This window comes from Macrosteles quadrilineatus, unplaced genomic scaffold, assembly GCF_028750875.1.
Source record: "Macrosteles quadrilineatus isolate MER2022 unplaced genomic scaffold, UCM_ALF_1.0 Scaffold_6__1_contigs__length_79288215, whole genome shotgun sequence".
NCBI classification, from domain to species: Eukaryota; Metazoa; Arthropoda; class Insecta; order Hemiptera; family Cicadellidae; genus Macrosteles; species Macrosteles quadrilineatus.
The window spans coordinates 42,523,141-42,538,365 of record NW_026542599.1 but is presented as its reverse complement, the minus strand read 5'-3'; the positions used below and the strand labels follow the sequence as shown (position 1 = coordinate 42,538,365).

General features: G+C 37.1%; 1 protein-coding gene across 1 annotated transcript in view; it reads right to left on the bottom strand.

Annotated features, from left to right (window-relative positions):
• Positions 1–2,278: 2,278 nt before the first annotated feature.
• The window catches only part of LOC128996741 (integrator complex subunit 4-like), a 32,999-nt gene continuing 20,052 nt past the window's right edge, over positions 2,279–15,225 (bottom strand). The window contains exons 15-18 of the mRNA XM_054422194.1: positions 14,188–14,335; positions 12,000–12,176; positions 11,480–11,699; positions 2,279–2,898 (exon numbers count right to left, since the gene is read on the bottom strand). Coding sequence (XP_054278169.1) covers positions 2,681–2,898; positions 11,480–11,699; positions 12,000–12,176; positions 14,188–14,335 — 763 coding nt within the window. The 3' untranslated portion in view covers positions 2,279–2,680. The remainder of the gene's footprint in view (positions 2,899–11,479; positions 11,700–11,999; positions 12,177–14,187; positions 14,336–15,225) is intronic.

The window sequence follows — 15,225 nt, the reverse complement described above, 5'->3', positions numbered from 1 at the left end:
AAAAGGGATGTTACAGAGAAACCCCTTGTTAATGTAATAAATTTATAGATAAGTGCGTTGAACAATAACTTGGGTTAAAAATCATCCAATTCATATCAAATTTGGTACAACTTCGTGAACCAGCATGATCTGACTAAAAGAAAGAGGTTTTATGGAGTAAAAATTATTTTCCCCCATTTTTGACCCTAAAATATAAAATTGTGTAGTTTTCTTCCAAACCATTTAGTAGATCTTAAAAAATAAATTCTGTAAGTATAATAAATCAATTTTTTATGTCTTAAGGTTACGGAGAAACCCCAACAAACTATAAGTTTGACATTTTAATCTCATGGAGGATTAGTAAACTGTTGTATTTAACTTGTTCGGATATATTGTAATCAAATTTAGTTTATTTATTTATATCATGTTCAGCTATTAATATTTTAATCAAAACACATTTGATGACATTCCTTGTAACAGCAAATCTAAGTATCTATACTATAATATGAGTTTGTGCACAATGATTTCAAAAACGGCTCATACGATTTCCTTCAGTTTGATAGAATATCCTTTCTAGGCTCTATCCTAGGAAAATTAGTTTTTCGTTACAAATTCAAAATGAAATTTCAATATTTAAACATTAGTCTTATGGATTTTCATTCAAGTAGCTACGGCAGTTTTAAGAAAATGTAAATAAATAAATTGTAATATTATGCTAGTAACAAATTGTCTACAGTACAGAAGCAAATTACTATATACAGTACAAAAGAAAAGAACATTCTAACGAATACTATTTTGCATTGATTAGGCTATAAATACACTTGGGGTGTATTACTCAACGATATAAACAACTCATGGATCGCTGGCTCAGTGTTGGCCGCGCGGTCGAGCTTCCCCCACCATCGACTGGCAGAAGCCGACGTAGCCCATACATTCACCATTATAAAACACACTTTTTATTTGCTGCTCTGTTGAAATTTATAGGGATAAAATATTGCTAACGCTTGTCAAACTCTTTTTACTAGTTAAACCTGTTATGTCTGTTTTGTTTCTTGCAGAAAATAGCCCATCTGAATTCTTTAAAACTACAAATTCACTAAACCCGTTTTGTACATGTTTTTAGACAACTGATATTGCTAGTTCCAAATTGTACATGGTGAAATAATAAGTGGTTACAAAAGAGAAATAGAAAGTACAATATTTGTAATTGAAATTCTATTTTATTAATCGAAAAAATAGTACATAAACATTTAGAATAATTTTGCCAAGTTTTTGCCGCAGTGGTAACGTTATGTTTGACGTAAACGCGATATTTTTTTTCTTTCAATGTTTGATGACAATGTATCTTACAAAATAGGTCATAAAAAAGTATGCTTATCACGTTAATGTCAAGCATAGATTTGCGGTAAAAAGTGGACAAATGTAGTAGGGTTTTTAAGAGTTCAAATGTGTCATTTTCTGCAAGAAAAGAAGAAGACATAAAGTTTAGAATAGTAAAAAGTGTTTGGCATGCATTAGCAATATTTTATATCTATATATTTATTTAAACAGAGCAGCAACTTAAAAAGGTGCGTTTTACAATGGTGAGTGTATGGGCTGCGTCGGCTACTGCCAGTAGATGGTGGGGGGAGCTAGACCGAAAACAGCGCCCGCAGTGCTACTGAGAGCGCAATCCAGTAGTTTTTACATCGTTGGTATTACTAAGCAAGGGTCATGAATACGACTATTAAAAAACATAGAGTCTTTTACCACAAAACAATGTACACTACCCTAATCTATCTAATCTATATATTAATAGGCAAGCATGTTTCTTTAACCTTTTTTCTCAGCTTTTGTGCATCGCACGGACAGTTTACGCATGTTAGAAAGATATTTTCCTTTACATGTGCAGAATCCCTTTAAAAATTAAAATAGGCTCAAAAATAAGCACAAAAAATTAATTTGAAACTTAAAAAAAATTAACATGGGCTTTATGGGTTGCCATGCTGGTGACGAAATAACAACGAAATACAAACAGAAAATCAAAACAAATGTAAGCAATTCCAATCACATGTTTTATTTACAACGCTGGTAAATAATTTGCCGTGGTGACGGAGGATTGTCTAACACAGATGTTTTTGATACTAAGTATAACAGAGAAATTGACTACTATAGTTCGGCCGCTTAGAAAGCGACCTCCTCTAGCATTGGTTAGCATTAGCGCGCAGGTCGCTTTCTAAGCGGCCGAACTATAGCCAACTGTACCCAGTTTAGATTTACTGTTCAGATTTGAATTAGCAGAGGAAAAAAAACTAGTAGATTAAATTGACAAGACAATTTTTATTAAAAAAATAGCCATACACTGTCTTTCAGAACATACAGGAAATAATAATTTGATTGAATAATGCAAAATTTAATTCAATTCTTTTCTTTTCAAAAATAAGTTTGATGCCATTTTAACCCTCCCGTTTGCCCATCCACCTTGGCCTGGGCGTGGATCTAAAAATAATTATTTCCTTTTCCTAATCAGTAATCAGAGAAAAATTAGCTTTTTCATACTTATGTCTACACCAGAGGAAGCACACTAATTTATATTTATTCATCAACTTTCTCTGAACAAAATCCATTTAAACAATAAATCTTTAACTAGCCTCTTTGATTAGTCTTAAAATACAAATTCATACAGGAAAACCCATGAGACCCACTTATAAACGAATGTGGATTAAATCCCCCGTCGAACAGGTTTAGGTGACACGTAGACCTTAACAGGTTTACACAGGTCAATGCAGCAAGGTTCCTGGTTGTGAGATACGCCTGGTTCTAGCTCAGTGAGATCCATGGCGAGTGAGATGTCTACGTACAACGCCTCCGTCCACACCTGGTGGCAGATGAGGACAGTAGTCATCAGTCGGTAGTCTTGGGCCAGCGCTGAGCTGTTCTCTGAAACAAAAGCCACACAGTTGAGCCATGTCAGGCTATAAACTCAGTCCTACACTGGGACCATTTGGGGCCCTCTACCGAGGATTTTTATTTTGAAAAAGGTGCTTTGGAACAAGTTTTTGCACTATTCTGGTAACAATAAATAAGAATAAATTCAGCAAGATTTTTGCACCAAGACTAAAGCTGAAAACCATTGTTGGGAAATAACTTTTAAAGCAAGGCTGATTAGTAGAAAAATGAGCTGGTTGATGAGGATGAATCACAAAGGGTGTATCTATTCGGTTATGTATTTTGTGTGATCTACAATGCTTTGACTGTGTACTGCCTGGGGAAAAATAATTTCCCAAAACTGCAATTTCTTTTTGTTCATATTTAAACAAACATAGGAAAAGAGTAGTAAAAATTTACTGTTCACATAATTTAGGCGGTAATAGGGGAAGGAATCTATCCTTTGAGTCAAATAGCAGCCAAAGTCAATCAGCTGAAACATATACACAGAGTCGGGGTTTGCATGTGATGTGCAATGGGTCTGAGAGTAAATTGCACCCCTCTCTACATTGTGTTGTGGGCGAATGCTTCTCTTCCCTGTGCCGGTGGGCCCACCCGGCTCATTTATAAAATCGGCCCTGCTTATACATCAAGCAAAAAACGTGGTAGGGGAACTTCTCCTCAAACTGCCTAAATTTTGTGATAGATTGTAGATTCAATAAAATTTCAATTAGATCGACACCGAATTTCAGTTTGTGTTCCCCAGGGTTCAATCCTTAGTAGCCCAATAGTATTCTTATTTACTTGCTTAGTATCAGTTAGGAAAAGTTAGGAAGTAATATTTGCATGCACTGCACATGAAACTGTTTCATCCAACTGACTTGACATTATTTGACATTGTATAGAAAATTAGGCTTACTGTAAAAAATATTAAAGACAGACAAGACTTTGACAAAAAAGATGTGTGTATTTGTTGGACATTATTTTACAATCATAATAATAATTAAACATGTGTTAGTTCAATTAAAATAAAGAAGGCAGGCATAAATTAAACATATTAAAGATCACAAATCAATGAGTCAATATGAAACATATTACATGTTTTCCCCTCCAACGGTAAGGACTGCAACTTTAGTCAGAGGCCGGCGATAAGTTCCTTTTGATGTTGTTATGTCTACTATTCGTACTTGGCCATCATGACCTGGGTAGACAGCCGAGATTCGGCCAAGGGGCCAAGTATTTCTTGGGCAGTTTTCCTCAATTATTATTGCAAGATCGTCAATCTTTGGTGGGTCCAATTTCTTGTGCCATTTGCACCGTCTTGAAAGGCATGGAAGGTACTCGTGCACCCATCTCTTCCAGAAGCCGTCTAGGAGTGATTTAACACGAGCTAATTGTCGTTTACACAGTTGGTCTTCGTTTAGGTTGATTTTGTAAGCTTCTCTTAGAAAATGGTTTGGTGTGATTGGTTCGGGGTCATTGGGATCCAGAGAAACATGAGTGAGTGGGCGAGAATTTATTATAAATTCAACGCGAACCATGAAGGTCTGAAGCTCTTCGTCTTTTGGGTACTGGCAGCGCATAACACTCCTTAATGCGGTCTTTACAGACCTAACAAGTCTTTCCCAGCAGCCTCCCATATGTGGTGCTCGCGGGCAAATGAAATTCCACTTTATCCCGTAGTTCACCACGTCTTTTTGGATCTTTTCATGTTTGAGTGACTTTACAGCGTTTCTAAGTTCCCTATCTGCAGCTACAAAGTTTGTGCCATTGTCGGAATATAGTTCTGAGGGAACTGGTCTTCGGCTGATGAATCGTTGAATCGCCATTATACAACTCTCTGTGTTAAGAGAATGAGCCGTTTCGATGTGAATTGCTCGAGTGGATAAACAGGTAAATAGGACACCATATCTTTTTTCATGTCTGCGGCCAACAGTAACTTCGATAGGTCCGAAATAATCCACTCCAGTGTAGAAGAATGGATGTTGCACTTTTGAGGTCCTTAACTGTGGTAGTGCAGCCATCTGAGGAGGATAAGGTTTGGCATTGTCTATGCTACACCTCATGCAGCTCCTTTGAACTTTCTTGGCGACTGATCGTACGTTTAAGATCCAGAACTGTTGTCTAGTCATATTGATAACAGTCTCGATGCCCTGATGGAAACATTTCTCGTGAAACATTTTCACGATTAGTTTAGCCGTATGACTTTTGCCGTCTAAAATGATAGGATGCTTTTGTTCTTCGCTTATTTCTGGTGAACTATGTATTCTACTCGACATTCTTATTAGAGACTGATCAATGAAGGGATTTAAAGAGAATATTCTACTGGACTTTGGTAGCGGTTTGTTCTTCAGCAGTAAATTCTTTTCTTCATTGAAGCTTGCCTTTTGAGACATTGATATCAAGTTCTGTTCAGCTTTTTGAATTTCCTCTGGTTGAAGTTCTGGTATATTTCCAAAATCTACGTTGACCGTTTTCAGTTTCTTTTTGGTGGTGGTGGTAGTATGGGACCTTAGCATGCTAACAAATCTGTGTACCCATGCTAATACACGTGTCACTTTTTCCCAAGAAGAAAAGTTTTCAACTGTCAGAAGAGGAGGGGTTTCATCACTGTTCACAACTCCGACGAATTTCTTCTTTCTTTCTTCATTTTCCTTGACTTGTAGTGTGGACGGTTGTATTGGCCAGTCACTAGATTCTCGCATTAGAAATGAGGGTCCGTGAATCCATTCAGAATGCATGGCTGATGTAAACTTTTTGTTACTTCTAGTTGCAACATCTGCCGGATTCTGTTTTGATGGAACCCATCTCCATTCTTCAGGTTTAGACAAATCTTGAATTTCTCCAATTCTATTGGAAACATACTGTTTGAATTGTCTAGGGTCGGATTTCAGCCAGTGCAAAACTGTTACAGAATCTGACCAAAATATCTGACGAGAAATAGTTAAGTCAATGTCTTTTATGATGCTACAAGCTATTCTGCATCCAAGAACAGCAGCTTGGAGTTCTAGTCGGGGAATGGTTGTTTGTTTGAGTGGTGCTACTTTGGCACGTGCCATAACAAGCATGGTCTTGTAAGTACCTCTGGCACATCCATGGCGTAGATATGAAACTGCTGCATACGCCTCTTCACTAGCATCAACAAACGTATGGAGTTCAACTTCTTCAATTGTTTTGACGTTAAAATAGCATCGAGGTATGGTGAAGCTCTGCAGACATTTTACTTCTTGTAACCAGTCTTGCCATTTTTTACTAAGTTCTATCGAAAGAACTTCGTCCCACGTTATGTTTGTTCGCCAAATGTCCTGAACAAGCATTCTCCCTTTTATAGTAGTAGGTACAACTAATCCCAATGGATCAAAAATGGACATAGCTCCTCTTAAAACTTCTCGTTTGGTCGGATACCTTGTTTCAACTAACTGTACCTTTTCGGCGTTCCGGTGAAATGAAAAGTGGTCAGTTTCAGCATCCCACCACATTCCGAGGATACGTTCTGTAGGTAGACGACTTTCAGGTTGCAGTAGTTTTGTAGAGTTTGTCTTCAAATCTTCCGGTATTTCAAGTAAAATTTCTTTTGAATTTGACAACCAGTTACAGATTTTAAAACCTCCGGACTTGTGAATTTCTGTTATCTGTTGTATTCTAATTCTAGCTTCTTCTTCTGTATCAGTAGAGTCTAGTAGATCGTCCATGTATTCACTGCAGAGGATCGCTTTACTTGCTTCTGGGTAAATTTGTAGAAACCTCTTGGCGTTGCTGTTTACTACATACAAGGCAGTACTCGGGGAACACGTTGATCCAAATATCATTGCTTCCATGATATAGGTATCTGGTTTGTTGTTCGGATCTTCTCTCCATAGAAACCTTTGCGAATCGACATCTTCTTTTCTGATACGTACTTGATGAAACATTTCTTGTATGTCACCTGCGATCGCAAATTTTCTTAATCTGAATTTGAGAAGTACTGCTGGCAGAGGGTTCAAAAGGTCAGGACCACTAAGCAAACCATCATTGAATGACACACCATTCGCTTTAGCAGCTGCGTCAAATACTAACCTCAGTTTGTCAGGTTTGTTTGGATTTATTACCCCAAAATGAGGCAGATAATAAGTCCGGTCATTTATAACATTAGCTTCGTCATCACGTAGTTTTCTGATGTAACCTTTTTCTTCATAATCAGTGATCTTGGCTTTGTATTTGTTATGAAAGTTTTCGTCTCTTGCCATCTTCCTTTCAATACCCTTAAGCCTTTTCAGCGCATTTTCATAGCTCGGTGGATATTTAAAGTCTTCTGACTTCCATAGTAGGCCGGATTCATACCTATCCCCTACTTTTTTGGTCGTATCTTCTAAAATCTTGAGGGCTTTTTCGTCTTCAACTGATTTCACATTGTCATCTTCTACTAGGGACACGCCATAATTCTCGATTTCAAAAGAATCTTTGATAATATCATGAAGTTTTTCACTTTCAAAAGACGTTAAAGTGAATTGACTATCTACTCGCCCAATGTGTTCATGACATTTACCGTGCAATGTCCAGCCTAAACGGCTCCAAGACAAGACTGGAGAGTTGGGAGGACCTTCAATTATTTTCCTTGCTAGAATAAGGTCACAGTTGTCTTGACCTATAAGTATTGTAGGTTTCAAATTTGCTGACGGTAAAGGTTGAACAATTGACCGTAAGTGAGACCACTTCTTTTTCAGTTTGACAGTATCCACCATTTGTTTTGGTAAGTCCAATGGTGACTGGGTTCGTACATTGTTTAATGTAAATACTTCGTCCTCATATAACCCTTTAATTTTAACTTTCACAGTCATGGATGTTGGGTCGAAATGTTGGGTTGCATTGGACCAGCATGTCGTGAGGGGTTCAATACTACCGTTGACGCCTAATTTATCGGCTGTAGCTGAATCCAACAAAGATACTGTTGACCCGTCATCTAAGAGTGCGTAAGTGTCGATCTGACAACTTGGGCCATATAATGTCACTGGACATACTCTTAGTAGAACACGGTTATTAACAACATGACTGCTAATAATTTCTTTATTTTGCGGTTCGCTGTCCTGTTTGGGAAACCTCTCAATTTTGTCAGTATGGAGGAGACGATGGTGAAACAACCTGCACCCATTTATCCCACAAACCTTTTTTACTTTACATTTTTGGAGCTGGTGACGTCGAAAGCAGAAGAAACATAGTTTCTTTTCAACAATCATTTTCCATCTCTGCGATACATCTGCCTTCCTGAAAACTCCACATCGTTCACTTTCGTGGCTGTCGAGACAAAACATACAGTTAAACTGTTTGCCTTCGGTAGAACTGGTATAAACCGGCTTTATGTCAGTTTTCTTCTGCCAGAGTTTCTCTTCTATAGGACGAAAGTAAATACTCAGGATTGAGCATTGTTTTTCCAACCAAGTGGAAAACTCCTTCAAGTCGGGACTGCTTAGTAAAGCATTATTACTTACATGTTCAGCCCACCTGTATTTTAAACTATAGGGAAGTTTGTTGAGACATTCATTTAGTAAGTAAGGATTTAATACATAATTTTCTAGATGTAATGACTCTGCTGTAGCAGTAAAATTCAAAATATTTGTCGAAAACTCAACAAGACTTGTAGTGTCGTCTTCCTTGACAGAAGGTAGCCTACGAGTCTTTTTTAACATTGACTCCAAAATGAGTTCTGGTCTACCAAAACGCATCTGTAAGGTCTTGATAATTGACTTAAGATTTTGACTTGAGACAAAAAGAGGCTTAACCATTCTAAATGCTTCTCCCTCTAGGCAATTCCTTACTCTTATCAGGTTGTCATCCTCACTAAAAAGATAGGCAGTTTTTTCATACGCCGAAAAAAATATCGGCCATTCATCAGGCTTGCCACTGAAGCTTGGAAGTTTTTGACGAAATGAAACAGGCTGTATAGCTTTTTGGAAGGTATCCGCAAGCTTTTGCACGGCTGAGGTCATGATGGCTGATGAGGACTTAAGAACTGTCGGTTCTTTTCTTTTTCATTCAACCACCTTTCAACCTTGCTTTGCGGTTCTTCCTCATCATCAAGATTTATGCTAAGTCCTACCTTGGTTTCAGATCGATTACTAGGGCGGCTTGACTGTTGACTGCCACACACTGAAGCAGACTCAAGCTCAGCTCTCGCTGTCAGCAGTTGCTTCTGTCGTTCTAGTTCTCTAGCTTCCATTCGTCGTTGTCGCTCCATTTCTTCAACTTGTCGTTGTCGTTGTCGCTCCATTTCTTCAACTTGTCGTTGTCGCTCCATTTCTCTTTCCTCATGGGCTCTTTCCAATTTCTGTATTTCTTCCAGCTTCTTCAACTCCACTTCCATTAATCGTCGTCTACTAGAAGAAGTACTAGATTTGGCAGATACTGATGGTTGATCATTACTTGGCTTTGGATTAACAGTTTTGTCGTTGTTATTCCCAATTGCTGGAGTATATCTGTCTGGAGGGTGTCTTTCCCTCTCTGATCTCCTTATTGACATGATAAAGTCGGGTTTCGGCACCAAATGTAAAAAATATTAAAGACAGACAAGACTTTGACAAAAAAGATGTGTGTATTTGTTGGACATTATTTTACAATCATAATAATAATTAAACATGTGTTAGTTCAATTAAAATAAAGAAGGCAGGCATAAATTAAACATATTAAAGATCACAAATCAATGAGTCAATATGAAACATATTACACTTACGACAATTATTTTAGAATGTACAGATAGTAAGGAATGAGTGAAAATTTAAAAACGTACGTTTTCATGTCCCTGGCCTTTTACTTCGTAGATACTGGATTTGTAGTTTATTATTATGTGTTTTAATATTTTTTGGGACGGGGGCAACATGTTACACACATTTATTTAGTTTTAAATAGGTTCTAGGTATTTTTTTCGTATTTTTAAAGTCTCGAAATTCACGACCATGACGTGTCCCTAGGGTACATTTTCCTACTTTCACGCTGTTTTTAGACTAATTATTCATGCCGAAATATATAAAGTCATATTTTTATGTTATCAATGGTTATTAAACTTACAAAAAAGGAGTATATTATAATTTTATTGTCATTGCAGACTGACTACCATGACAAAATAAGTCTGTCCCTCGATTTGGCGTCACGACCATTTGGGAAAATTTTTCAACTTTGGAGCACGACAGTGGCAAGCCTGGCGTCGATGGAGTCAGTTGGTTTTAGAGACTAGTTCGGGGTGTACGTCAGGATTGTAGTGCCGGTCGTTTTGAGTTGAAAGGAGGAATTACAAGATTAATAAAGGAAAGATTGTGTTTTTTGTAATTTTGGTGTGTCCATGACCGTACGTAGTCATTCGATGAAGTAGACATGGTGTTAATTTTTGTTTATAAGATATTTCAATTGCTAGATCAACCTAGAAGTCCACTTTGTATCCTCGAACATGAGGTGCAGGGCTACCGCCAGAACAGAGCCAAATAACACGTAATTTCACGACCAAAGTTTCACGACCATCGCGGTTTTTTTAACGACCAATCCAGCCTTATGGATTATAGTGAGTTTGGTCGTGACAATAACTTTAATATAATTGTAAATTGAACAGTTTAGTTCAATTGAAACACATAGTTTTATTATAACTAACAGTATAATTGAAGGATTGTTTGGAAAGATTTAGATTATTCCAGACAATTCACGACCGTACCGCTTGTCCCTGACCATCACGTTTATGATTTCTATCATAAAAATTTCAAAAATTAAAATATCGTCATATTTCAATGTTTTATACACAAAAGAAGCACACCTCTATACAAACATAACGATTTTTCGGGTCTCAGGTAAGTTTTTTCGGAGTTATACAAACTTAAAAAGATTTTATTGGCTTTTTTCTATTTTTTGAGTTTTTTAAATTTTTTTCTAGAAAGACCAAATTTACCAAAAGCTCAGTGACCTTTTTATTGTATAATGGTCATAAAAGTAAATTAGTTTATAGCAAAACATAGTTATAAAAATAATATTAACTATTTTTAATATTCATTTAAACGTCCGTTATGGTCGTGACAGGATTTTGTGTTTTTCTACTAAAGATGCTCTTTAAAAAGAAAACTACCAAAGATATTGCGTTACCATGGACATTTTATGAAACTTAAAATGTTAATGAAATAAAAATAATAATAAAAGTTTTGAAAAAAGGGGAAAAAAATTTGCAAAGTGCTTTTCCTGAAAACGTACGTTTTTAAATTTTCACTCGAATATAATTTATGGTAGAGGGAAAGGCAGTTCTGAACACTAAATATGGCTATATACGAGAGCTATCTGAATAGTTCTCCAACATTTGGATATACAAGTTTGCAAATGTGCCTAAGTGACTTGGTGCATAAGTGCGAGGGAGTTTGCAGTCAACACATTTGTAAGGTGTAGGTTGGATGCACCAATCTGTTCCTATCGAGCCAGTCATTAAATATGAAACCTTGTTGCGGGTTACTGTGTTTCAGACTACCAGGATTTTGTCTTTGGTAGTCTTAGAATCGTCCCCAGTCAGTTGGGCAACATTACTTGACCGAGGGAACTCAAAAACATTTTGACTAATACCGGACAATTTTGTTCGTTTACAACTCCAACTCACCACTCGTTTCCAGGTTGAGCAACCTCAAATCTGATTTACGAGGTACAATCAGCTGTGTCTGCTGGTCCGGGTATTTGACTTTGAGCCTGAGCGTGTTGGTGTTGTGGAGGCTGTACAATTCTGCGTCCAATGGAATCCCCATGACCAGTCCTGCGGTGAATTTTAGTGCAGAATCTGCGCTGGCTGATGGCATAGACATCACTGCATGGCACATCTTTACCTAACATAACAGGAGTTGTTACTGGATTATATGAGATTTAGTGGAAGAAATTCCCCAACAGAGTGGAAGTTCTTTGGAGTTTACTTACAGCTTAGGGTGGAAATGGTCATAGGATTCATAAAGCTAAAATAAAAACCATTAATAGTTTGAATTGAACCCAGGAATAGTCTTATAGTTTAACTACAAGATCCAACTGTGTCCGCACTGAGGTTAATTATTAAAGTACAAAAAAAGTTTTTGTTCAAACATCTCTGTTGATCAAAGGGAAAACCTTATCTGACTCTGCGCCAGAAGGCTTACATCAGTGTGAGGCCTGGGAGGGTTGGACGGCGCCGATGTTTGCAAGAGAGGCAACAACATCCTCGCCACTGCGCCAGGCTTAGCCTCCTCTAGTGCCGCCGTGCTTTTGAACACCAGCAACGTGAATGCATCTGGCGCTATACCATGCTCACTCAGGAAACGCTGTGTTTGTTCCACCTGAAATGCAATTGTGACGTGAAATTCAAACAAAATTTATATTTAATGAGCATACATGAATAGAGCACAAAAGTAAAAATTGCACTAATTACGTGAAGAAAGGCAATGACATACTCTCTAATTGAGAGGAAGAGAAAGTAAATTTAGAGCAGGGGAAAATCAGCTGATTGCTTTTCTTGTGACGCAAAATTCTAGGGGGGGGAATAAACTAGTATTCACCTAAGTCAGGCTAGGCCTACCCCTAGAACTAGCCACACTCAAATTTCTTCCCCGGAGTGCTCAGAAGGAGCCGAGAAAAAATCCAGGGGTCGATACAAAGTTGTCACGGCATTGACTGATCAATTTATTTTAAAATTTAATCGAAGGCTCAGAGCTCTAGAAGCGCTCAGGAAATCCTGCAGACGCCAGTTGGAGCTATATCATCCCAGCCTTCGTAAAAGCGTTGTGGAGAATTTTGCCTAACTTTTAGAATGACTCTGTAGGGCCGACGAATATCCAATCTTAAGCCAATGTGATTTTAATACTCCTAATAAACTGTAAACTATCTGGCTAAAGACGGTGGTAGATAATAAAATCAAATCTAATGTAAAAAGCAATTCCTACAGAGTCGTCGGGCCTAATTAATATAATCGAATGGAGAATTTATCGTGGGATGATTTAAAATAGATTTAATATTAATATTCGTAGCTGTTTGATTGTTCAAATCAGCTGCTCCGCAGACTTGATTCTTTCACTCGCCAAAGACGGGGTTTAGAACTTAGACGACAAGTCTCGGGGGTATTAAAACTTCGAATTAACTAAAATAATCTAAATAATAATTAATTGTTAAAATGAACGGAATAAACGTAATTTCGTAGCCAATTAATTAAAATAAAATAAACGATCGCCACCGCTAGTCACTGGCAGGCAGGAACTGGCTGGTCAAGACTCGAGTTAAGATATTAAATTTAGATAATTCGAAACGGAATTTTAAGGAAACGAAAAGATGTATTAAGTTAAGTATGCGTAAGATAAAACAGAAATAACGTAAAACTTAAAAAGGGGCCTAACTAGTATGGTAGCTAACCTTCTTAATAATATCGTAGTGTCGTTGTCGTATTCGTAACTCGTGCGAGCTAGTCGGTGGTCAAACAGCGAATAATCATGTCTTTGAGTAAAATTTGTTCCTACCCGCTCGAGGCTTACGCGCTCAAGCGGCGAACTTTAGTACTAGATAACAGCTGATCAAATTCACTTGTTGAGCTGGTCTAGTTTCGTCTGTCGTCAGTCAACAAATAAACATTATTATAATCTAAGGCTTTTTATAATAATGATTTTTAATAATTTTGATTAAAAATCATTAATTAATTTTGATTTATAATAATTTTTTAATAATGATTAATAACGATCCAGAGGCTATTTCTCCAAATGACAACAAATAAACACCAGTTTGGGGTTATGTTGTCGGCGGCGTTGAATATCTGTAAAATCGGCCCGGTTTAACTTTATTTGGTAAAGTGGAGTTCCAATATGGATAAATATGTATGATGAACGTGTGTAGGAACTTCACTGTGATTAAAAATAGGCCTACGTTCTTCGGCCCATAGCCCAAGCTATGGCCAACACATAGGCCTAGGAGTAGGCTATTGTGGTTAAAAATCGGGTAAGTTCTGATGTTCATTTATTCGTAGTACGTTTTTACCCCCTTTAAAATTTGGTACCTTACATTCTCTTGCTCTAAATTAGGGATTAGGAAACAATTAATTTCTTTAAGATCATCTGTTGGCAAAAATAAATAGCTATTTAGTGTACAGAGAGATAACCCTTTTTACCGTTCATTATATATGGAAGATTAATCCCTGAAATAACTTGACTGAAATAATCTTTGTTTGAATTTAACTCGAGTTTAAATGAGACTATTAAACATGTTACTGTAAAAACCTTTGTAATAGTTTAATTTATTTCTACCCTTTAGTTGACTTCGCTCTCAATTATGCAACCAAAGCTATGTCTATGTATGAAGGTTACATACCTGTGTTAGGAAGTGATGACACAAGGCCAGGGCAGAATGGTTGCTGGCCTTTACCACATGGACCAGCTGTAAGGCTAGAGTCTTCACCTTGAACTGCTTGACCACTGCTCTGTCTGCCGGCCTCAGACCAGTGAACAGATGTTGCAGCCTGCCAAAATTCAGCAGTGATAACATGAATGAAAATTACGATCAGATGGTTTTTAAAGGAGGTTGTCAGTTTTGCCAGTTAAAAAAAATACCAAAACCAAGAATTAACAGAAAATGTCAGTTTTAGTTTATCTGTTATTGTGCAATAATTTTGTTGTGATCGCAGCAGACAGTGGAGATTTCTTTGTGATGTTCAAGATTTTGTGACGATCGCAGGAGACAATAGTGATGTCTTTGCAATTGTCAGAGTTGTTGAAAATGTTGATGCAATCACAAAAGACGATTATGGCATCGCAGGGGATGGGCTAAGATTTTGCTGCGACCACAGAAGACAACGATGATGTCCTTGCAGTTGCAGGGGATGTTGAAATGTTGTCACAAAAGCGATAGATAATCTCGATAGTGCCTCAATCACAAATTATAGTAATGATTACCGCACGCTACACTAAATGTATGATAACTAAAGCCAATACCAATACTGCTCTTCTATGCCAGTTGAACATGTGTTAAAACATTGTTATAGTGAGTGTATAGGAAAACTCATTATTTTACATAAATAATCTCTGTAACAACATAAATTTACCATTCCCAACAATTAACTTACTGATAATTTGTGTGGCTGAGGTTAATTATTTTAACTGAGTGTGGTTATTTCCTTATTCAAAACTGAAAATAACCAAAAACCGATAATCTACGTCTCAACCAAGTGATAGATCATTTGCTACAGATATCATCTTATTGTGAATATTAACAGTTTGCGGGATCAATTATGAACACCCGCTTTGATTTTTGTACTTTTCAAACCTCAATAAAGAATCAATTAATCTTTGTCACCAGCCTAAAATGGACTTTTCAATCACTCAATTGTATTGAGGGTTTAAAGTAAAAGCT